At 34.1% G+C, this 25,880-nt stretch overlaps 3 protein-coding genes across 3 annotated transcripts in view; 1 reads left to right on the top strand and 2 right to left on the bottom strand.

Annotated features, from left to right (window-relative positions):
- Positions 1-323: 323 nt before the first annotated feature.
- On the top strand, positions 324-24,413 carry LOC133184145 (prostaglandin E2 receptor EP3 subtype-like). Its single transcript, XM_061319027.1, has 4 exons — positions 324-667; positions 19,118-20,359; positions 21,165-21,922; positions 24,113-24,413. Exons 2-4 carry the CDS (start codon positions 19,544-19,546, stop codon positions 24,144-24,146), a joined length of 1,608 nt encoding a protein of 535 aa, XP_061175011.1. The 5' UTR covers positions 324-667; positions 19,118-19,543; the 3' UTR covers positions 24,147-24,413.
- On the bottom strand, positions 9,441-9,947 carry LOC133184484 (uncharacterized). The gene has a single exon (XM_061319573.1). The coding sequence runs from the start codon at positions 9,945-9,947 to the stop codon at positions 9,441-9,443; it is 507 nt and encodes a 168-aa protein (XP_061175557.1).
- The window catches only part of LOC133184144 (RUN and FYVE domain-containing protein 2-like), a 172,156-nt gene continuing 158,282 nt past the window's right edge, over positions 12,007-25,880 (bottom strand). Inside the window, exon 17 of the mRNA XM_061319025.1 lies at positions 12,007-12,021. The gene's annotated coding sequence lies outside the window, so the exon portion shown is untranslated. The remainder of the gene's footprint in view (positions 12,022-25,880) is intronic.

The following is a 25,880-nucleotide window of genomic DNA, read 5'->3' as shown; positions in this document are numbered from 1 at the left end:
TGTTTACCGACAACATTTTGACACTCAGATATATTACCAAAATCTCTAAATCCCACAATGCGTAATCTTGTTTATATTTTTATTGTTGGCGATAACCGGAAAAAAAATCTTAGAAGTCCCTAAAAAAACTCACCACCGATTTCTTCTTTATTTACCAAAGCCACTGCCACTTTCTAGCGTTCGACATAGGAATTGAATTAGCATTTTTATTTTGTGACAAAAATATCGCACATTCGTTCAAACAAAGGTTCATCAGAGGAAGTCAACATCCGGTGCATACAGATTAAAAATTTACAACTAAAAATTGCAGAGAGATATACAAAACATCCACCGGAAGTTAATTGTCCTCTCGTGCGATCACACGAGACTAGGGAGAAGGAGGTGTGCAATAATCAGAACTTATTTAATTCTCTAACCTGGCGTAATTTGTCGCATTTCATATTAACTGAAATCGATTCCTAGCAAGGTCAGGATAAGTGCCGCCCTCTGCTCTTTTTGGACTTCTCTTAAGCTCTTGTCAGCAACAAAACGCTGCAAACTAAACATTAAAGAATAATGTTCACTTGGTGAAAGGAGAACATTTATTGGACGACGCCGTTCTCTGCTGGTGTTTATAGTCACTGAAGTAATTTATCTGATTCAGAAGTAAGATTTCATTATGATGAAGGTAGGTCTACAATTTCTTACTTGCACGCAGTAAAGACGTAATGTGTACTTGGATCGTTAAATGATTTTCAACAATTTAGAAATTAAAATGAGGTATAGTTATTATTTTTTGAAATTAAATAATGACAATGAATAAACGGCACCGCTATATTTTGAAGTGTGTAATTGGGTAGAAATTTTTCGATTCTTTAAAAATATGTATATTATTTCTTCGAAGTTTGTAACTTTTTAGAGAAATCTAGTCGTATTTACACAATTCATGTTCCCTTTCGTGTAGCTAAAAAAATAACCAAACAATCGATCTAATACAGGATAAAGATCGAAAGTAAGATAAACGTCTTTCAAAGATTAATCAAATGGCTACTAGCCATTTTTAATTACACCTGGATCAATACTAGATGTATCTTTCAAAGGAGATATTGTACCGATTTTTTTTATCTGATTAAATTTTCAATATTGTAGTCACAAAACACTAACGATAAAATATACCACCAAGAACACGCAGAACTTTAACCTAAAGAAATATTTTTGCAATGCTTGTTCAAACCAGATCACTAAAACAAATCTAACATGCAAATGACATGAACAGCATCTAGGTATATCAATTCATAAGTTAGTGGTTGGTCCTTAGCAAGACCTAGGTATGGTCATGACCTTGAGTTTAGATTTTATTCTCTGAGGCAGCAAACTCTTCCTTTTAAATAGCTGACTAATACAAGATGTGACCTTGACCTTTGAATTTGGTCATTTTAATTTGAAGGGCACAATAAAAAAAATATGCTTATAAATTGTTTATAGTTCCACTTGTGCTCAAAGATAATTGACGATTTACTCACGAAACATCTTTCAAATTTAAACAATTCTTTAAAATTATGATTATTCTGTAAACATATGTTCCTGTCCGTTCCTTGGGGAGCATAGGGTCGCAACCACACCGCGTCATCGGAATCTGTTTTTGGCTATGTTTTTTAATTGGGTCCAGGTAAAACCTGCCTCTTTTGCCTCCATTTCCACGGACCTTCTCCAGGTTTGCCTGGGTCTCCCAACCCTCCTCTTTCCTTGTGGATTCCAATCCAGAGCCTGTTTTGTTGTGATGTTGTTTGAGGATTTGCGTAAAGTGTGGCCTATCCAACCCCATTTTTTTCTCTTTATGTCAATATAGATGGGATTTTGGTTGGTTCTCTCCCATAGTGCTGGTATATTATTACATTTACATGTACATGTATATTGCAAATTTTTCAAATCCACATTATCTCGAGATCTTCAACATTCATTCTTCGTCAGATTGTCAAATATTGAAGAAATTCACGGGTATATTCTCACTGTATTTCCAATAATTATAATTATTTGATCCTGAAAAGACCCTTAACTACAAATCATCACAACGTGGCCGTAGGACCCCTGATAAACTTCATTTGGTGTGCTTACTTTCATTGAGAAGCACCAACCAAATAGAGGCTTTCATAGGTAGACAGAAAAGTCAACAGAAAGTAAGCAGTTGACACAATGCATCTGTTACAGGTTGTGTTGTTTATTATTGAAAGGCTTAATTTCATTGGTCGAGAGATAAGAAAAACAATAAGGATTTGGAATTTTTCCGAAAGACGTCGTCGCAGTCAGCCCGTAAAAAATTGTAAAGAAGCATGACTACGAGTGGACTCCGGACCCTTGACACAGCGAGAATGTAATCCAAAAATATGATTAACTTTACTTAACAGGTTAATTACAAAGAATGATAATTTTTAACGATTCTTAAGGTTAAAAATCACTATTTATTTGGTGACAGATGCGCTATCCATTTCTAAAGATTTTTTGACATACAATGTACATGCATTCACACTGTACATGTATAAAGCACTAGTAGATTGCAAAACTATAAACTCATTTTCTAGATAACTTTAGTTGTTAAATGGCAAAATACCTGTGCAAGTCAGTGTAAAATATTTAAATATAAAGGCTGTGGTTGTTAATAATTTTCTTCACGATGACCTAGGCTTCAACAATCGAAGATGGAGCACCCCTGCACTTTGCACGGAGTTAATGAGGTTCTCTTAATTGTATTTTCTTTGCATTCCTATTTCCCCAAACCACTAATTCGACCAAAGCTGCACAGAGAGAATTACCTTAACAATTGACAACGAGTAAATTACATTCTTTATATGTTTATATTCCTTTCCCTTCTTAATTTCTAAGACCATTTGATTTCATCGGGTCACAAATCTTAACACTTTCCGAAGGAATCTTTAAGATACATCGATCTTGTAGAATCAATACCGGTGCGCTACTTGAAATTTCTTCTAAGTTTAAAGTGTTGTATATTTGCTTTCGAGTTACATGTAATGAAAGGATTCGTACTTGCAGACGGAGATATTATAGAAAGTGTGGGAAGAATTCTAATCTTTAACAGTTTGTTTCGACATAATAGACGCTGCAACATCAAGCGTCGTGAACTTTTCTTGGAGACATCTGAAGCATCCGGTTCCGGCGCGCATTGTAGGCGGACATACATATGTAGTCCCTTTTAAATTAATTGATCATCTCGTAGTTTTTGCGTTACACTCCTAGAAATTGTTTGATTACATTGTTTTAATTAGTTCTTAGTAATCAGACAACTTTTCCCACGTTTAATTGTTTATGAAGCTCAACTAACATTTGATATTTGCAATAATATTGGTTAGAGGATCTTTTGTACATCCTATGGATACGATTAGAAATATTTAAAAAAAATCAAGTTTGTTTAATGTAGTCAATCGTAAAAACTAGCTTGTACACAACTGTAAATAAAAGATGAAATTGAAAAATGGCCTTCCCCCCTCCACAAACTGACTTAACATTATTTTTTAATAAAATGATAGAAATTTTCAATTTAATAAAACGTTGAAACATTAAATGAACACCTTGCTCAAACAAGCAAGAAAGGAAACTAAATTTTAGTTTTCTATTTTCTTTTTTAATGGCCTGCAAAGTGATTTTGCCTTTGAAGTATTATTTTAAAAACCGGTCTATAACAACCCGTCGCACGGTTTTTTGAATAATACGTCTTTTGCGTTTTTTGTCGTAGATGAAAGTCGTACAGTAAACGGAAATAAAAGGTAGTAATCAGTTTGTAATGTGAATGTAAGAATAGTAGTAATATGCGCTTGTAAACACTACATTGCAAATTGCATGTAACTGGGACCTGTTTGAAAACAGGAAAATCCGGCTTGTTTGGGTTAAAAATAGACTTTATACTACCCCATATTTAATTACCATTTTTTTAAAAAAAAAAATAAAATAAAATAAGCAATTATTTGCTTTTTATTAATTCTGGCTTCAGCTTTTCCCCTTCATATTTTGCTTTAACAGTTTAAGCAAATCAACGACAGAACCATTAGAGAACAAAACGTCAACATAATCTAAATCAACAGCTATAGCATTGTGTGCATTTAACCAGCTTATCTAGAACTTTGTTGGTCCTATGCAATTTGATCCCTGGTATCTAGACATCAGTGTATCGTAAACTACAGAGGCAAATTGAATTTTATTGCATCGCACCCATATGTAAAAGGACACTTCTGGTTTGATTATTGCAAATTAGAATAATTAGAGTTGCGAACAGTGACGATTTGGAATAATCTGGTTTCACAAAATCTGAACTCTTTCATCCATGGGATTATATTTCATCTTTAAATCAATACTCAATGTACAGTTATTCAATTTTGCGGAGAAATGGAAAAAGAAGAACGAGCGTGCCTAAAGAGGTGTTTTTTATGTATACGAGAGTGCATTTAAACCAAAAATGCTATAAAATTCGTTAGGCAAAAGTACGGCCATATTGCTTCCACAGGGCGTTGACTTTCAGTGGGCGTTGCTGACTACTCGTGGGTCGATTGCGCATCTGCATGTACATATCTAAGTAGGTCGTCCACAGCTTACTACTTCTACGAAACACGCACTTGCAAAATCTTTTTTTATGCTGCGCACGTCTTACGTCACTCGTGAGGAAAGCATAGCACAATTACCTTACAGAGACAAAATATTATGCTTGTTTTCCGGAAATGTTTTATTAAAGTATCACTATCAATCATGGCATTTACTCTTCATGAAATTTATTTTTATCAAAGATATAAGATTTTACGTTTACTTTTTCGCAGAATATTTTAATCTAATATGCGCTTTTCACTTTCTACAACAACATTTCTTCGAAGAAAATATACCAGTGGCATTTATTTCAGAAGTGCATGATAAGTGCATATGGATGTGACAATCAAACCACACATCTATTTCTTAGAAACAGAGAGTATGAGATTTACAGAATGATAACGTCTGTACAGGAATTCTTGATAAAGAAATAAAGCTTCGTGGGCGAAGTGTTCAGTACAGTGCAAATGAGTGTTCAATCTTATGAATATATGTCTTTTTTTGAAATAATAAAACTAATCTGATGCAAGTGAAATACCGCATTCAGATAAGATCATTGGAATTCTACCCTACCCTTGTATCTTAAGCAAAAGGAAAACACTGATGCCCCCATATAGCAGCTCATGTCGAAGGTTAAAGTTTCTCAAATGCAAGTCAAACTCCAAAGTCAAAGTCGAGATCAAAAATTGTTGATACCCAAGGGAAGGTCTTGTCACAAGGAATACACATGTAAAATGTAAAAGCCCTCGCCTTTCAAAAGTTATGGCCAAGGTTAAAGTTTTTCAAAAGTAGGTGAAACTCCATGATCAAGGTCAAATGATCAAATTCTTTGTGTACCCAAGGGAAGGTCTTGTCACAAGAAATACACAAGTGAAATTACTCAAACTGTTCAAAAGTTATGGCCAAGCTTAAATTTTTTCGAAAGTAGGTCAAACTCCAAGGTCAAGATGAAACGGTCAGAATTGTTGGTATCCAAGGAAGGTCTTGTCACAAGAAGTAGGCAAGTGAAATATGAAAGTCTTAGCACCAATCATTCAAATGTTATGACCAAGTTAAAGTTTTTCAAAAGTAGGTCAAACTCCAAGGTCAAGGTCAAACGGTAAAAATTGTTTGTACCCATGGGAAGGTCTTGTCACAAGAAATACACAAGTGAAATATGAAATCCCTTGCACTGACTGTTCAAAAGGTATGATCAAGGTTAAAGTTTACTAAAATTTTGCAAAATTAGGTCAAACTCTAAGGTCAAAGGGTAAAAAAATGTTGGTACCCAAGGAAATGTCTTGTCACAAGGAATACACATGTAAAATATGAAATTCATAGCTCCATCCAATCAAGTTATGGGAAAAGTTAAGGTTTTTGAGGACAAACACAAACAGCTAAACAGACAGACGGACGGACAGAGCAACAACTGTATGCCCCCGAATCTTAGTTTATAGGGGCATAGAAAAGATGGTGTTTTTATCTAATACATTTTTGTCCCCGAATAGATAGTTATTATCTGTTATCTATTTGTGGTTGTGTTAGAAAGTGCACATTGGAAAATGAGACGTTATTATCTATATAGAGGAAATGAAAAACAGTAATATTTATATTTAAACATTTATTGTTTGGCGTTGTTGGTCGTGGCATAATATACATGTATAAGCAGCAAAGGGTCGCCAAGCAGGGCAGACCCAAAATTCAAGCAACAACACAATACAAAGCAAATCAATTATTTGGCTGTTCCAGGTTTACCGCAAACAGTCATTTACCTTTAAGCTTATTAATGTTTTTTAATTATAAAAAAGTTTTGAATAAATTCAAATATAGCAACAACAAGCATAAAATAAGCAGCACAATCAAGCAGCATTTGTTTGTTCCGGGTTGACCGCGAACAATGAAATAAATTGTTAATGTATTTACATTATAAAATATCAAGCCAATGTTCACAGTTCAATGTCTTCAAAATATCATACACAGTTAGATGCACAAGGTTGAAACATCAGTTGAATGGATGGGCGCAAATGCCTTCATATGCGTTACTTTGGACTTCACTTCTTTCCATCAAAGATGCCACGACAATATTTTAATTGTAGGATTCTGGATATCGTGATGTTCTGCAACAAACAAGCAAAAAAAACCAAGAGCTGTACCTATTTAACAACCAAAAGAGCATTCTGCAACAAACAAGCAAAAAACCAAGAGCAGTACCTATTTAACTACCAAAAGAGCATTACCCTTATTGGGAAGGGAGGGCTGGGGTTTTTAGAAAAATAAAGCAGGATTGAGATTATTTTTTGGAAATTTTCAAGAGCTTAAAATTATGCTACCTTTCAGTTCGAAGCGCATGTGGAAAAAAGGATGCGTATACCGAACCCGATTTTGTACGCCGAACTCGAGCAAAAAATTTCCCCATAAGATAAAGGCATCTATATTATATTCATATAGATGCTGTTATCTATATAGAGGAAATGAAAAACAGTAATATTTATATTTAAACATTTATTGTTTGGCGTTGTTGGTCGTGGCATAATATACATGTATAAGCAGCAAAGGGTCGCCAAGCAGGGCAGACCCAAAATTCAAGCAACAACACAATACAAAGCAAATCAATTATTTGGCTGTTCCAGGTTTACCGCAAACAGTCATTTACCTTTAAGCTTATTAATGTTTTTTAATTATAAAAAAGTTTTGAATAAATTCAAATATAGCAACAACAAGCATAAAATAAGCAGCACAATCAAGCAGCATTTGTTTGTTCCGGGTTGACCGCTAACAATGAAATAAATTGTTAATGTATTTACATTATAAAATATCAAGCCAATGTTCACAGTTCAATGTCTTCAAAATGTCATACACAGTCAGATGCACAAGGTTGAAACATCAGTTGAATGGATGGGCGCAAATGCCACATGACCTAAAACTTAAAAGTTTAAGGTCACCCCACACATGGGGAGCCCCATTCAACTGACCCACAACCAACATGTAATGGTAACCACCCCTCTTAACACTGGGTGTCAGGAAATACTGACCCACACCCACTGTTAAAATATTCAAGACCCCCCTGTATGTTGTTTAAGAATACAGAATTGCCTAGCGGATTTAGGTGCACCTTATCACTAGCCAAAAAACACTCTATGTTCCTAATGAGATCTGGGTGCTTGATATAAGCCCCTCCTAGATGAAGTACCTGACAAGCAGCTGCCCTATTCAATCGTACACGCGCCCGTTCCATGGCAGAATTGTCTAACGAGTGTCTGTATGTAAGGCGTGGCAAAATTTGGGACCAAACAAGTCTTGTATTGGGGAGGAGCTGCGATAATTTTTCTATATCTTCTTTCATTATTGTAATAAGCTTAAACAAAGGTAAATCTGGTCCCCCCAAATCGTTCCCCCCACAGTGAATGAGCAAGAAGTCGGGATAATCTTCATATTTGGCTAATAACAGTACTTTTTTCTTTAAATTAATTAACTTTAAACCTGAGTAGCCTTGCCACCAGATATCCATCCCTAACCTTTCCAATCCTAAGTGAACCCCTCCTGTCCTAAGCAAGGCGGCCTGAAAGGCATGCTTAACTATAGATGACCCAACACACCAAACAGTAGAATGACCTGTAAAGCATAAATTTTACAAACATAATTTCTTAATAGGACAGCGAATATAAGACTTGTAAACTTGTGACTTCCATCTACCTGCCTCCCTAATATAATCTGGATCACACCCTTGTTGGTAAGCAGTAGTTGCAGCCCCGATTCTAAAAGAATGGGCTTTATAGCTACAGCTCTGAAACCCAAGAAGATTTATTGCTTTATGTAAAACTGCTGTAAATTGATATCTGGTTAGGGGACAATGGTCAAGATGGCAGAATAATGGCCCATTGACTGCAGGTCTTATAGACAGAAACTCTAGCATGTACCTAACTGGGCACTGGAGAGTACCAGTTTTTTCAATGCAAATGGTAACCCCTTTCCCATACTGGTCATTTTTGGAATGTCTTATGGTCAAATACATTTTAGAATTGTCACAATCAAAGTTAATGTCTGACCTATGAATGATAGTATCAAAACTATTTCCCTTTGACAGTGTTAATTCCCCAACTCTCAAAAACCCCAAAAATGCTAACATGTATGCCGCTTGAAAGAGACGAGACTCATACAAATTTGTACAGACTGATGGTAATATGTGAATTATTTTACACAGTACAGAAGGGGTAATTGGAAGTCTTGGATCTTTCTTAACTGATAATGTCTTCATGCCTTCTAACATCTTACAAACCAAAAAATTCTTTGTGATATCAACTAGACCTCTGGACTTGCACTCAAAACTTATTGCTGATAGATACAATCTAGCAGTTGATGAAGTAAACTTTTTCAGAGATAAATATGCTATAAATTGAACAACATGCTCTGGGGGTGGAGGCCAAATATTTGAAAAGCTAAATTCATCCCTAAATTTTTGAAATGCAGTTATTCCAGTATCGTATGCTAGCTTTGTATTCTTTGATAAGGAGGCAGTTTTTCTACTTGCAACTGCAAATCAAATGAAGAAAATTGGTTGGAATGGGTTCTGGACTTTCCTTTGCTTCTGGAGCCAATTCCCTGAACCGCCACCACTGCTTGCGAGAAATAGAATCAGCAATACTATTATTACTACTAATAATGTGTTTGGCTTTAAAAATACAATTACATTCCATAAGCATTAATACCAATTGCCTAACTAGCTTCATTACTCTCTTGGACTTGGAAGTTTGTTTGTTTACTATTCTGACTAAAGCAAGATTGTCAATGTGAAACAAAACCTTTTTGCACTTAAGGTCATGACCCCATAAACTAATTGCTAATACTAGGGGAACTAGCTCTAGAAATGTCATATCTCTAAGAATATCAGTCCTTTGTCATGCTAATGGCCACTGAAAAAACACCCATTTACCCTGAAAATATGCACCACATCCAAGCTCTGCACTTCCTGCACTATCTGTATATAATTTTAGTACATCTGAACTTATCCACTCTTTATCTGGAAAATAGGAAATCCCATTGAACTCCTCTAAAAACTTAGACCACACATATAAATCCTCCTTCAACTCAACTGATAACCTTACATGATGATGAGCTTCTGAGGCACCACTCATAGCATCGTAAAACCTACGATTGAATGCCCTACTGGACCTTATTGCTTTTCCAAAGAAATTTAACATTCCTACTAATGATTCTAGTTCTTTCAATAAAACTGATTTTCTTGCCAAAAAGTCATGTATAATTTGTTTCAGAATATCAACTTTTGCCTGAGGGATCCTAATCAACATATTAATGGTATCAATCTCTAATCCTAGAAATGTAAGTACAGAAACAGGGCCAATGGTCTTATCCTCTGCTAATGGAGTACCGAGCTCAGTACACATATTTATAAACTCTGACATTAGTTTTTGACAATTGTTTGTTCCTAACCTTCCAGCAAAAATAAAATCATCAAGATAGTGATCCAATGAATCTAACCCTGACCGAACTTTTGTTAACCAATGCAGAAATGTGGCAAAAGTTTCCCAAATTTTGCAACTTATTGAGCACCCCATAGGTAAACACTTATCTATGTAAAATAAAGAATCAATTGAAAAGCCCAACAAATCAAAATCACTTGGGTTTACAGGAATAAGTCTAAAAGCACTTTTGATGTCTACTTTACCAAGCAAGGCCCCTTTCCCAAGATTAGCTATCATTTCAACCACATTGTCAAATGATGAGTAATGGACAGAACATAAATCTGGGTCTATGAAGTGATTTATGCTTTTGAACTTTGGATATGAAAGGTGCATGATCATACGCCACCCCCCATCTGACTTTGGTACTATTCCTACAGGTGAAATATGGAGATTAGCTAATGGAATATTAAGAAAAGGACCCATAATCCTACCCATCTCTACCTCTTTCCTAACTTTATCCAACAATTCCTCATGATGATCAGAGGCTGATGTTAAATTTTTTGACATACAATGAATCCTTGGACCATTGTAATGTAATCTAAATCCCTCATAAAATCCCTGTTTTAATTCAAGTGCTGCAATTTTATTTGGGTATGTTTCAAGACTTTCAATTAACCTGTCTACATTAATTGGTGTTTTTCCCAATTCCCATAGGTCTGGCGGAATATGAGTAATGATAGTTATGCTGGGCAAGTTATGCCTTGGAAGCTTTGATCTGGGGATTTGTGCCTGTGGTCCATGGGGGCGAAAACGAATAGGAGCAACTGATGATAAGGAAGGAATTTTGGTATTTACCTGACCATAGTTATTCCCATAATTGCCTGATTGAATTTGAGCTTGAGGGTAAGATGATGCCCGAGGGCACTGTGAAACTGGATGGTTACCTCGACATTTGATGCACACATGGCTATAGGAACATATTGGGCGCACACAAATCCCTTTATAATTGTAATCAAAACGTGTATGTTGACAGAGAGGGGACTGTGCTTGGGGTTTGAAATGCATTTGTTGGGCACATGTAAATAAGCCACAATTCATTGTCTACATTTCCCCATGGAATTGCTGGATTAAGGCTACGACGAAAACGAAATTGCTCGTCATATTTTTTTAAACCAAGACCCCCAACCCTTGATGCTCCCAACCTAACATCATGCATGTATTTGAATAACCCTTGAACTGAATCAAGGTGAACTGCGGAGTAGATGCTGCTATATATAATAAAGGCATCCGTCCATTTTTCAATGTTATCAATTTTGACAGATGGTTTATTAGTTTCCCTTGTGACGAGTTCCCCCTTTTCATTAATGTAGATAGATTTTTCTGAGGGTACAGCATTAGTATTGTGAAGCAGCAAAGCAAGATCTACATAAGCTGAACTTATTACTTTTGATTTAATATCTTGTGACACATTAACTGCCAGCTGATGTGTAATACTTTGAAGCATTTGAGGTGTACCTTGTGATTCACCCATGGCATTCTGAATAACCGACTCTGAGGTACAGGGGGGTGATGTCGCAGAAGATTGCACACCTGCAACTGTCATTGTAGGGCTTTGAAAACCAACAGTCTCGCTATTTTTGTTGAGTTGTTCAAGGACAACTGGAACCATCTCAGACTCTTTTTCAACCTCTGCTGGGGTGACTTTGGGTTGTTTAGGTCTTGGCTTGGTTGCTTGCCTTCGCAATGTCGTATCCTTGGTCCTCTTGGATTTGACCCGTGGCATTGTGATATCACAAACAAAATAACAATAGCAAAAATTACTTTTTAAATTTACACTAAAATTTTCTACAAAATATATAAAAGATTTAAAGTGTACAAGCCGCGTTTATTCGAATTTTCTTAACGATTTCAATCCCACGAAAATCACCCTTTAAATACAGCTAAACTAAGCAATCGATGTAAACAAACATCACCAATGTGTCTAAAATTATTCTTTCAAACAAGTTTTTAGAAAAATAAAGCAGGATTGAGATTATTTTTTGGAAATTTTCAAGAGCTTAAAATTATGCTACCTTTCAGTTCGAAGCGCATGTGGAAAAAAGGATGCGTATACCGAACCCGATTTTGTACGCCGAACTCGAGCAAAAAATTTCCCCATAAGATAAAGGCATCTATATTATATTCATATAGATGCTGTTATTTTTGTAAGTTCGAAAAATAATTCGTTCATAAATTATGAGTAAAATATTTTTAAAAAAACCTTGCTTTAAACTAAGTCTCAATTGCTGTTATATTTGTCAATTTTATTTTCATTTTCTCATCAGGCAATGATTAATTTATGACTTTATATAGAAAGAATTTACAATAGAATCTCCCCAACATGGGAGTAAATCTTTAGATTTTCGGGTAATAATAAAGTAATGAATAAACATTTGAATTTTGGTAAAATTAATGAAATTTGTTTTGAATATACGAATGAAACAACGATAATTTTTCTTCACTAAGTATTTGATTCATCACCGCTATATGCAGCATATTCTGCTGAATTCATCGGCATCATCACGTGACATAGATCCAGGTATCAACACAAGGAAAGTTTACTCTTTTTGTCATCTATAGATCTTAATAGAACAGTGCACTCTTATCATTTATCAACTACGAAAGCCTAGAAGGGTCAAATAAGAAAATTTTAAAAAAAATTTAAAAGTCGTAATAACGAGATAAAAAGTCGTTATTACGAGATAAAAAGTCGTAATTACGACTTAAGAAAGTCGTTATTGCGAGATAAAAAGTCGTAATTACGACTTAAGAAAGTCGTTATTACGAGATAAAAAGTCGTTATTACGAGATGAAAAGTTGTAATTACGACTCAAGAAAGTCGTAATAACGAGATAAAAAGTCGTTATTACGAGATAAAAAGTCATAATTACGACTTAAGAAAGTCGTAATAACGAGATAAAAAGTCGTTATTACGACTTAAGAAAGTCGTTATTACGAGATGAAAAGTCGTAATTACGACTTACAAAAGTCGTAATAACGAGATAAAAAGTCGTTATTACGACTTAAGAAAGTCGTTATTACGAGATAAAAAGTCGTTATTACGAGATGAAAAGTCGTAATTACGACTTACAAAAGTCGTAATAACGAGATAAAAAGTCGTTATTACGACTTAAGAAAGTCGACTTTTTATCTCGTAATAACGACTTTTTATCTCGTTATTACGACTTTTTATCTCGTTTTTACGACTTTTTATCTCGTAATAACAACTTTCTATAGTCGTAATAACGACTTTTTATCTCGTTATTACGACTTTCTTAAGTCGTAATAACGACTTTTTATCTCGTAATAACGACTTTCTTAAGTCGTAATTACGACTTTTTATCTCGTAATAACGACTTTTTATCTCGTTATTACGACTTTTTATCTCGTAATAACGACTTTTTATCTCGTAATAACGACTTTTTATCTCATTATTACGACTTTCTTAAGTCGTAATAACGACTTTTTATCTCGTAATAACGACTTTTTATCTCGTTATTACGACTTTTTAATTATTTTTTTTTTTGTTTTCTTATTTGACCTTTCTAGGCTTTCGTAATCAACGACTTTAATATCGATGAATTAATTTGATTAATAAATGCACTGAAATCAAAACACATGCCATTTCAATTTATCTTGAATTTGTGCATTTTTCGGGGTGGGGGTGGGGGGTTGAAGACAGTCTGAAATATCTTGCGCTTTTCTTGGACGTTTTCTGTGAATGAAATTTTTTAACTTGCATTTATATCTTGCGCTTTTTTGGACGTTTACTGTGAAAGTAGTTTTTTTGAACGCTTAATTTTATTTGCGGCCTATTTTATGCTATGCATCAATTTTACTTCCATACGTATAGTCCATAAGATAAGACTGTGTGACAAGATGATACAGGTCTTCTGTTCTGTCTGACATCTTTCAAAAAACGAACGACTAGTCGTCTCTGTTTCAATCTTTAACGTATAATAATGATAGAATGTTTGCCAAGTATTTTAGTGTATCCAGTCTTTTTTTTGATGAGGCGTATTACAGAATGTCAAAGAATATCATTAGATATAGTGTGCAGGCATTGTATTTCTCCAAAGACTTAGTAAGAATTATATTATAAAAATCAATATACCCAATTCAGGTCACCATTTTTCAATATCCTTGTAAAGTGGGACGCGCTCTGGAGACCTAAAGTTTCTCCTATGATTTTTTTATTTCACCGACCAAATGAAAATTTGGCATAGTGCAAATAGGAAAACAAAAAGTGTTTGGTAAATAGGGATAATTTTCACCTTACACCTGGCAAGTGTATAAAAAGATTAAGATGCCTTTTCTTTATTGCACGATTCTATAAAAAAATATTCTGTGGAAGTAATATTGAATCAATTTGGCAAACCCACGCAATAATTCACTACCATTCCGATAAAAAAAAGAAACAATTAGAGAAAAGGCGATAAAAAAATATGTGTCAATGCGTTTAATACAATCTTGTTTTTGTATTCATTAAATCTGATCAAATGTCGAAGAATTTATTATAGATTACCTAGTACAAATTTTCTAAGTACACCTATACCTTCTTGAAGCTGAAAGAAACAATAAAGAAACATTTCACGCCTTCTCATTGTATCTCTTTCATATGAACCCCATAACAAATTTATTCGCTTTTGAATGTTCTTAATTTCATTCTCAGCGACACTTCAAAGTATGAGGAGAAGAATGATTAACTTAAAAAATTCAAAAACTGTATCTACCTTGGTAATGATTCACATCACCTACAAACAAGGGAGAGTTTGTCCCTCTTCTTGCTGTGGTTATATAAGGCATGGGGTAAATTATGGAGCGGGGTGGAGTCATGGACTGGAGTGTCCTCTTTATATACAGTAACATCTCTTTTACCTCTCAAATTCAATAAAAGAAGCCACTCTTTTTTAAGACCTCTTTAACTCAACACCCTCATTCCGTACAAGTTAGTGAGCTGGAATTTGGCACAACCTGTTTGCTCTACATTAATTATACATATATCTGTTAAAGCCCCATCATCATTAGTGGGAGGAATTTTCCTGTCTCAATTAGTAGGAACGATTTAACATTTCAGTCTGTCTATGCATGGCAGACCTGGGGTCAATTACTTTGAAATGCAATGAATTAAATTACAATTACTTCGGAATTTTTACCATTACAATTACCATTACTCTCATTCAGAAAATTAATTAATTAAATTACAATTACTTTGTTAAAGTAATGAATTACATTACACATTACATTTTATGAGAGAAAAACACAAATTTTATGACCACACAATTTGTATCCATAAATTAACTTTCTCACACTTTGTGGTCTGTTAATAATGCTTTCCCTCAGGTCTATAAGTCAGAGTGGTATTTGGATTTTGGATTCATTTATCATGTTCATGTAGTTTACCATTCTACAGTTCACAAGGAAATTGGATCATCTAGAAAACTTTCAATGTTGTAGTTTGTTCAGTCTCTGATGTTAGTTCCTCTTTTTTTTTTTTTTTTTCAAATAAATGATGAATATTTCATACTTTGTTTTATGTAAAGTGATATTTAATCAAGAGATAATTCTATAATTGTAAAACGAGTATGTATTAATAATTCAATTAATTGGCACTCGTAAATAGCTGAGAAGGCATAATCAATAAAGATATAAATTTAACACAATCAATGGTGATAGTTACTAGTACCTAGATATAGGTTTTTATGTGCGGTGACTCTCAAGCTATCAAAAATGAATGATGGACAATATCAATATTTATATTTGGCCTTTAAGTTTCCATTTGTGTCTTCAAGTAGACCATACTGATCTTGTATCTTGCTTTCCAAGTCCATTTTACCAGAATGAACTTTGTGAAAAGAAAAAAAAAGTTGAAAGATATAGTTTTTATCTTAATTGGTAGTCAAAGTATAGTGCATTTATTAATGTCACTTGTTTTCTGGCTATATTTGAAACCTAAAGATTTCTTTTAATATTTTTTCTGACTCTCTTCAATTGATTTTATAACTATCTTGACAAGAATTTTCTATTAAAACAATTATTTAGTATATTGTCTATCAATCACCATTGAATAAACATTTTTTTAAAAAATTGCCTTGTTTAAGATTCAGTAAAAAAAGGTATTAAAATACAAAATGTAATTGAAATGTAATGGTCATTACTGACATATTTTTGAAAGTAATGCATTACATTACAATTGCTTGTAATTGAAAGACGGATCCATTACACATTACACCCAATTACTTTGAAAAAAATGTAATGATTACAATGCTTTACCATTACACATTACCATTACCCCAGGTCTGATGCATGAATATCACTTCATCATTTTGAAACTGTGAACTGTATCTCTGACAATTTTTGTGTCGCCAGCAAAGCAGAGTGACACTTAGGGATCACTTTGCCCGCTGTCTGTCCGTCCGTCCGTCTGTCACACCTTATATATCTCGGGAACTGTAAGAGGTAAATGGATTTGATATTTTGCACATTAATTGCTTGGTTTTATGGCGTTTGTGAAATATCAATGTTACCGATCTAGTGACCCCTGAACTTGACTTTTGACTCCTGTTAGATTTATTTACATCTTTAATGATGTTATAAAGCAGGCGACACATGTGTTCCTTGGAATACTCTAGTTTACTCAAGTTGATTATAGCTGGAATACCCAATGATTCTTTCATCATTTATTACAGACATATCAATTTATCAACAGAAGTAAATCTAGTATTTGGTATTGAGTAGCGAAGCATGAGACACACTTAAAAGGAAGAGATTTTCAACATCAAAGTTTTACATAGGAATATATGGGAAAAAACTTTCAAAAAATCTTTAAAAGAACAGCCACTCCACGATTAGTAATGATACTAGTCTAAAAATTCATATACGTATTAAAGTGACTTGTGTAATACAGTATTATAAAGTGTCTTAAATATATGAATATAAGTAATAACATGCATGGTACACCCGGCCCAATGGGCCTAGAAGTCACCTGAATTAGTATATAGTAAACAACAGGCATGCTCACGGACTACTTGTATATACAGAAAAGAGAAGTGATATTACTGTGCAAGCATCGTCATACAGTGTAGATCCAAGTTTCTTCAAATCATGGTCCCAGGAGGTTGGGTAGGGCCAAAATAATATGGAATATGCAGGAAAAAAAACTTTAAAAATCTTCTCAAGAAGAGCAAGGCCACGATCAGTTATATCAATATGCAAGCATTTTCAGGTAGTGTACAAATCATAGCCCCATATTAGGGTGTGGCTTATTAAAGGATTAAAGTTTCTTGCATGGTATTATGTAGGGCAAATATATTTCAAAATCTTCTCGAGAAAAACAAGACCATGTTTAGTGATAGTAACATGCAGACATCTTCAGGTAGTTAAGAATTCAAGTTTAATCAAATTATTACCCCCAGGGAGGTAGGGTGAGGCCACAACAGAAGATCAAAGTTTCACATGAAAATATTTAGAAAAATTCTTTTTAAGTTTTCTCTACAAAACAACATGGTTATGATTAGGATATTAATATGTAAATATCCTCAAGTAGTGCATATAGATTTGTTCAAACCATGACCCTAAAGGGTAAGGGACTGTTCTGAAGTAAGAAGGCCAAATGACTCGGGTGACCGTTGAGGCCCATGGGCCTCTTGTTTTAAATACATCTGTTCACAGGTTTTTGAAAGTGTAAATAATTCTTGAATTAAAATTGACAATTTATTTTTGACATATCATCTTGTAAAACCCTACAAACACCCCATGATTTGATAATAGGTCCAATCAAATCGTGTCTGCTTCTAAGTGAAGTAGATCAAAGAGTAGCGTAGCTTTGTTATAAAGGTACATACCAGATGCAGGACTTAAAGTCTGGTAGGTTAAGAACTGGCAATGATGGCATAGAGTAAAACAAGCAACATTTTTAGAGTATAATTACGAGTAGACAATTGACTGGATATACAAGAAATGCATGAAAGTTTTCTATGTCTATGATTTTCGAAGTGAAATAAGTTATTTCACAGGATACGTTGACAAATGAAGTATTGGTTTTCACTCGAAGAAACTCCATGACTTCACTCCACTCCATAAGTTACCCTCAAGTCGATGTATAAGAAGCTTATGTATAGCACAAAGGTTGCTAAAATGTCCGTTCCAGCCATAGCTTCGTATTTCTTTAGCCTGGAGATTTTGACACGAAGGATTTCAACTGAGAATGTTCCATGATCTTGAATTAAAGTCATTTACAAGTACAATGTCAAAGACTTTTTGGAGTTTAAAATTACCTTCTGGGCCATGCTTCCTATCTGTAAAGAGATTGTAGAAGCTTACACTTGACAAACGAAATCGAGTTTATACTAGTCATGTGGACAATGTCATAGCTAGATAAATTGGTAATTGGTAAATAAATGCAATTTTTGCGTTAACATTTTGAAATACATGCAATTCCAGATTATCTTTGCCTTGAGGTGGGAGTTTATAAGTCGCTAGGTCAAATTTAATTGACTCCGATTTTATCGGAACAGATCCTGAATATCAAACCGGATGAAATCTTATTTCGATATATTCCCTTTGTAGATTTCATCTCTTTCGAAGGAAACCTGATATTTTGAGTGCATATAATGCTTGCATTGGTATTTTTTCGGTTGACATTAAAGTTTGAAGAGAATATAAGCGTACAAATCCAAACTAATATCCACTTGAAGCTTGAGATAAAAGAATTGATCCAAAATCACAAGAACATTGATTTAGTTACGGAATCACACGACCAAGCAAAGGTCGATAAAAATTCCTTCACTCGTTGCATAATGGCAAATGTTATTCGCCATACTCTAAGTGTAACCATAAAATTTAAGGTTAATGCTATTTGACAAATTTTGGAGGAGTGCCACCCCCGCAGATTACGTCAAAATTATAGTAACTATGGCGCGAAAACTCCTAACAGACCCAATATGGCTATGGAATAATAATAAGAATGAGAAACCTCGGGTCATTACTCCGTCATTTGGTTGATATAAATCATTGTAAGGTGGTCCTTTGAGAATTAGATTATTTATAAGCTGAACTCAGTTATTGATTGACATGTCACACAATTTGATACAATTTTGATAAAACTTTTGCAGGAATCATCTTATAATTATGGACGGTGATTCTAGTTATTGGAGAATGCCGCGTCGTGTCCCCGGCTGTAGTCAGTAATTATCAAGATGAAGCCAGATGTCAGGAACAATGTGAAAATGTCATTTTAATTTGAAGGCTAATTTGAAATGTTGACAGTGATCTGCAATATCTATTACTGAAACAAAACCGATAAGGCTATGTTCTAGGAGGGCAAGTGTAATGTTATTTGTGCACAGCGCTTATCAATTTCACTTGATGCATTCCAGTTCCCCAGAGAAAATAGAAATGGACCCCAAGTAAACCAACATAGAAGTTTAATTCTTGGAACCAAATTTTGATGATACAGCTGAATTGTTACATGGAATGAATTCTGCAAGTATTTTACAAGGGGGATATATGTGCCGTAAGTGATTAGTTTAATTCGAAAAATGGAACCGTTGATCTGTAATGAAACCTCGGCAAACAAAACTGCCACCCGATCCGAAGCATGGGGAGCTACGATAGTATCTCCGGTAATTATGTTTATAGCCGGAACACTCGGAAATATTCTTGCCTTAGTTGTTCTTAGGAAGGGAAGATCTTCGAACAGCATCTTTTATACCATGGTTGCCGGATTGGCATGGACAGACTTGACCGGTATTATCCTGACCTCTCCTGCAACTGTTGCCGCATATTTAAACGATCGGAAATGGTTTGGAGGCGACGAATTCTGTCGATTCAATGGGTTCGTTATGGTGTGTTTTGGTTTATCTACACCTTTGATTGTTAGCAGCATGGCAATTGAACGATATTTATCCTTGCGTTGCACTTTTACACATTCAAAGCTATTCAATAAAGGGCGAGCAAAATTGGCACTAATTGCTATATGGTTATTTGTGATAATTATTGGAATTTTGCCGCTGTTTGGATTTGGAAAGTTTGTTGTGCAGTATCCATGCACATGGTGTTTCTTCGATTTTCACAGCAAAGATCCTTTGTTGAACGGATATGGTTATCTGTATGCTTCTTTAAACCTCGCGGTACTCTCTGTAATGGTCGTCTGCAACACTTACGTCATGTTCACTTTACTTCATGTCAGATATTTGAAGAAAAAGGCAGAGACAGTCCAAGGAGAACTGGAGCATCAGACCACTTCCGGTATTGCATCAAACAAGAAACGCAAGCAAAGAAACACAGAAATTCAAATGTTTGTCCTCATGTGTTTCTTAACAACTGTTTTCTTAATCTGTTGGACACCTTTTATGGTAAGAAAAGGGTGGTTGTTGAATGAAACCTTACATTTCTGTGACAGTTCACATTATAATGTCTGGGCTTATGCTAAACGAAACTAATTTATTTGATACATAGTTTTGTTTCAAGGGAGTTTAGAAAAGATAATTTGTATAATATAGCAGCAGCATATCCTGGAAATAATGACCTCGTTAGTGCTATGTTTTTATTTTAATGTGAAAACATACTTTAGGAAATCTTTTGTTAACTGCATAACTACAGACTGATGTAAATGGACCAAAACACACTTCAGCTTCAGTTGTCTTGACCTACGTAAAAATGAACCATAAGAAATTTAATATTTTGTGGACTCCCGATCTGAAGAGTAAGATATCTGGCTTTGAAACTTTATGTTAGATGTTTTATAAGAAGTATTTCAAGATTTCTTTCCGTGCATACATGATCATTTTGGCTTCAATGAGCATATAGTTTATCTTGAGTATTAATATAAACATGAACACACAAAAAAAAAAAAATAAAAATAAAATTTCAACTTTCCCATCAAATTGTAACACGTGAAGTTAAAAAAGAAGGATGGAATTAGATCTCTCAAATTCGATACTAAGGAAAATAGTTTGAGCAAATGGCATTGAAATAATTAAATACCTGAATATTTTTGAGAAACCTTTTAAAAACTAAGCATAGTTTTACATGTATACTGTACGTAAAACATGACAGATGAAAAAATAATTGCTTGCAGTTAAAAAAAGATCTGAAAGTAAATTCAGCAATTTTATTATTCATCTAATTTAATATTTAATAAACTTCCTATCGTTTAAGGTTCACATATTAATTACAATTACGAGTGGAAAGCCAAACTACCCCATGGATCTAACGACGGTAAGAATGGCGAGCTTTAATCAAACTTTAGATCCATGGATTTACATCATTCTGAGAAGGTCTTTATTCAAACGTTTCAAGAAACTTTTCCAAAGAATGGTTTGCTGTGAACAATCTCGCCCGGAAGTGCAAAAAAGACATGCGCATGACAATCATTTACGGTGCTACAGGAAGCCATGTTATGCTGCACTTCCGTTTCAGATAGAAGGGCAGGTAACTCCGTCAGGAAGGTGTGTTGTCAAACTTCAAAGAAGGCCTCGCAGCTTTAATAACGAAATCAAACAGGTGCATTCACTGCCAGATGTCATGAAAGACACGTATTCAAAAATGCCAAAAGACAAGCCGAATCCGGATGTAACTAGCTCACAACATGCCCGTGACCTTCAATTTCGTTCGAGTGCAAAAAGGTCTCTTTCATCGAGAAAGGAGAACGAAAAGACACCAACAATCAAAGAAGGTTCATTGTCAAACAAAAACAGCTCTCAAGAGGACAGTGATTCATCGATGTTGGAACTGAATGTGTTCAGTAATGACATGAAGTCCTCCTCCGAGGACGAGGAAACTGCTGATGTTTTTGCCACAAAGATCACAGATCTATCCAGTGATAGTCCACTCGTGGTAAAGAAACTCCAGCGTCCTAAGCTTGCCTCGGAAGCCACCTACATGTATAATCGCATGCAAAAGCCATTCTCTGACGGGTAAGTTTTTTTGGGGAGTACAAAACATTTATTCGATGCACAGTTTTTATTGGATAAGAAAATAAATATATTTCAATTATAAAATAAATATATTTCAGTAATAATTATGAGGATAAAACAATACAAAAAGGAATTAAAATATGGTCATTTTATTGAGTAAATTTGAGTATATTTTTGAGTTGCATGTAGAGCAGAGCAACACTATCGGATCACTTTGCCCGGCGTCTAAGATCTGTCATTCTGTCATACCTTGTATCTCGAGAACTATTGGAGGTATGAATTTGATATTTGCCCATGTATTACATGGAACAACTTATGGCTTTGTTTAAAAAAAATATCAGGGTTACCGACCTCGTGACATTTTACCTACTTTAACAGAAAAAAATAGCCAAAGTGTTGACATACACATATTTTTTTATAGTTAGAATAATCGTCTCTTCGAGAATTTTAAACTCATATTGAGACGCCACCATGGTCTCATCCGAAGCACCGGTCTCCACTTCGCACAGTGGATTCGAACCCTCCTTACGCTGCGACATTAGAGCAAACACCCAAACCGCTTCGCAACGCGGGCGACTTGGCTTCGGAGTTCCAGCAAAAATGCAGAAAAGACGAACGCTTTCAAATCACGATTATGGGGGAATGTGGAATAAAAACACGTATAAATAAACGAATAATTAACTCATATAAATAAATAAATGAGTAATTAATTATTTAATAATTAATTATTTCGAATAAGTCCAATTTAATTATTTCTTTTAAATTAGATTTCTATTTGGTTGTTACTTTTTGTAATAAATACTATCTATCACAGTCGTACTGTCCGTAAATGGTTTTTTTTCTTCGCATGAACTATAATTTTATTTTTTTTTCTTCGCATGCACTATTATTTTAGTATGCACACATACTTTAATAATGTTTCTTGTAGCAGGCGACACATGCATTTCTTGAAACACTCTAGTTTAATGTATTTAAAAACTTTTTAAACATGTACATATAGTACACAGGCCCGTAGGAAGCAACTGCAGTTGGGGGAGGGGGGGGGGCACAGCCATACATTTTTCAGTTGACAGTTGAGGGGGCACTACCAAAAATTTCCTGACAAACAAAAAAAAAAAGGTCATCAACTACCAAAAATTCCTTGACTAGCAAAAAAAAAAAAAAAAAAAAAGAAAAAAAAAGAAGATTATCAGCTGTTTTTATTGAGGGGGCACAATATTATATATTATCTATGTTTACTATAGTAATCTATATATCGGCAAAATTATTGTGCCCCCCCCCCCCGGTTCCTACTGCCATGATACATATTTTTGTACCGGTTTATAATGGTAATTATCTCTTCTGATGCAAAGAAATACAATCAAAAAACTTTGTCTACTTGTTTTTGAACCAACAGCGGATTTCCACTGTAGGAAACACATTTCCGCCTTTTCCGTGGTATTATTTTTCAGACATATGTTATCATTTCATCAATAAAAATCAGCATTATTACGACTTTATGCAGATTTTTATTGATGAATTGAAGATATGTCGGAATGACTGGTATAAAATGGAGCAGGTTATTTAATAGTTACAATGGGGAAAGAAATCAAGCTTAAGGATACGTGCACTTGCATTAATAACATATGTTGAGTAGCAATGAAACCGAACCGATTCAAGGCAATTTCTCAAACAACGCAAAGGTATAAGAGCTCTACAGAAACCCCCTGTGGAAAACAAAATTAACCCTAACTCCAAGAAAATATTGCAGCTGAATTATTGATTAGAAAGAAAATAAAACGTATTCTCTCTGGCATAATCAGGATTTGACCTATTATATATTAAAAAAAAAGAATAAGTAACTGAATAATTAAATTTTATGATGATTGTATTTAGATTTTAGGATAAACAGTAGTAAAATATGTCATCTATGACATCAAACACATTACAAGGGAAAATATACATATATGTACTGTTTTCTAAATTTGAACATTCACACCGCGATGCTTAAAAAACATATGGATTAAAAGAAAGTACGTTAAAGAAAAAATAGGTAAAAATACACCACAAAAGGTTGACAAATGGAGAATGTAATAACACAAAGATTAATTATATATATTTTTTAATATACTTTTGTAAATATCAATATGAATCTTATGTATGATTGGTATTTTTTATGCTCTTTAATTTTGTAATTTTTTTTCTTTTCAGATCACACAAATCCAGATCACATTCCATAACATGAAATATCCATTCGAGATTCAATTGGAAATGACTGTACTACAAAATTATTTTATGAACGTTAAAAATTATTATTTGCGTATATAATTTTTTTTATAAAAAGTCTTAAAAGTGTATTTATTAATTCGTTGGATTATATACTTTTTACAAAAAGAGGGTGGACAACTTTTCACTTTCAAATATTAACTTACAGATGAGCGTAAGGGGCACACCTAAAATCCACGAAAATTAATTAATAATTCAACTCTATCATTTCAAATTATCCTATCTATGTAACCGAGCAGATTTATACTTTTCTTACTGCATAAATTAGATGGATTGAAGATCACCAGTCTGTTTTCTTTGTGGACGAAATTGGAGTCAGTTATAAAAATTTAAAATGATGTTAAAGTAATAAAGTGACTTGTAGGAATCTCAATATATAATGATGCAGTCTTATTAAAATTAGCCCCTTGTTATACCGAACTACGGCATAAAAATTAGAAAAACGTAGGGCTAATTTTAATCAGACAGATCATGATGTGCATGGGAGTACAAGGAGAGGACACTAAATTAACCCACTGGTACCGCTAGAAGATTTAACTTCATTGCAAGCGATGCATTAGATTAATATTTTCTATGTTGAAATATCTCCAGAACTACATAAAAATCCCCTAAAGTCAGTCACTACCAACTTACCAAACGGAGTTTAGACATTTGAAATTTAGATAGTGTACCTTCTTTGAAACATATGGCAAAGTCAACCTTGGAATGTTGTTGCGTTTGTTCTTAATATTGTGGCTATTTTGAATAGAATGGCATAAGAATGATATTGTTAAAATGCCTTGACCTTTTTTGGTCATTTTTCAAGCACAATTATATGTGTTACCTGTAACACCACGAACTCTGTTCATTGTTGTGCATTGTAACAGTTGCAGTAACTGTATAATTATTCATATATGAATGGAACCAAATATTGTAGAAAGGCTATCATGAACATGAGCTTAGTTCATATGCTTGTGTTGTAAAATTTACAGTGTATTCATATTTTCATCAATAGTCATCTTTATACAGAAGAATAGTCCACTGAACAAAGACCTTTTAATTAACATCAACATCGGTGTCTTAAATTGAACATTACCTATATAGTCCAGTGAACGAAAACCAATATCGGTGTCCTAATTTGAACATTTCCTTCATGAAAATATCTCCCATTGGGATCTATTTGTGAGTATCAAAAGTAAATATATTCACATTCATAAAGCGCACAGGGGGCAACTTGTCCGTTTAATTGATTACCTTCTACGAATTAGAAAATCTGCATAACAATTAGATCTAATTGCCGCCATAGGGGTTTGTCTTCTAGATCGTTATATAAATTAATAAAATTTTGAATCTACTTTAAATACACTAAAAAAAACTGTTTCAATAGAGGTTCTGACACTTACTGGCTAGAAATACCATGTTTAAAAAAACGTACCACACCTATATATATATAAACTCTACAAGGGGTATAAGCTGCCATCTTGGAAAATTCGTCCACCCACTTCAGCACCTGTTTCATAGCCCTTTTTTTCATTAATTCTAATTTACCCTGAATCAAGGTTTATTCTTATGTAATTATCAAAAGAAAAAGAACACGAAATGGTTATTACGTAAAAAAAGAAGAAGGTCTAATTCAAAGAATTAAAAATCTGCAAATATATATCAAGATATTTTATTCTTTTCATCTGCTAGCGGCCTTGAAAATTGATTTCAT

This window comes from Saccostrea echinata, unplaced genomic scaffold, assembly GCF_033153115.1.
Source record: "Saccostrea echinata isolate AGI-Se365-2 ecotype Australia unplaced genomic scaffold, CSIRO_AGI_Sech_v1 ptg000010l, whole genome shotgun sequence".
NCBI classification, from domain to species: Eukaryota; Metazoa; Mollusca; class Bivalvia; order Ostreida; family Ostreidae; genus Saccostrea; species Saccostrea echinata.
This window is presented reverse-complemented; position numbering and strand designations above follow the sequence as displayed.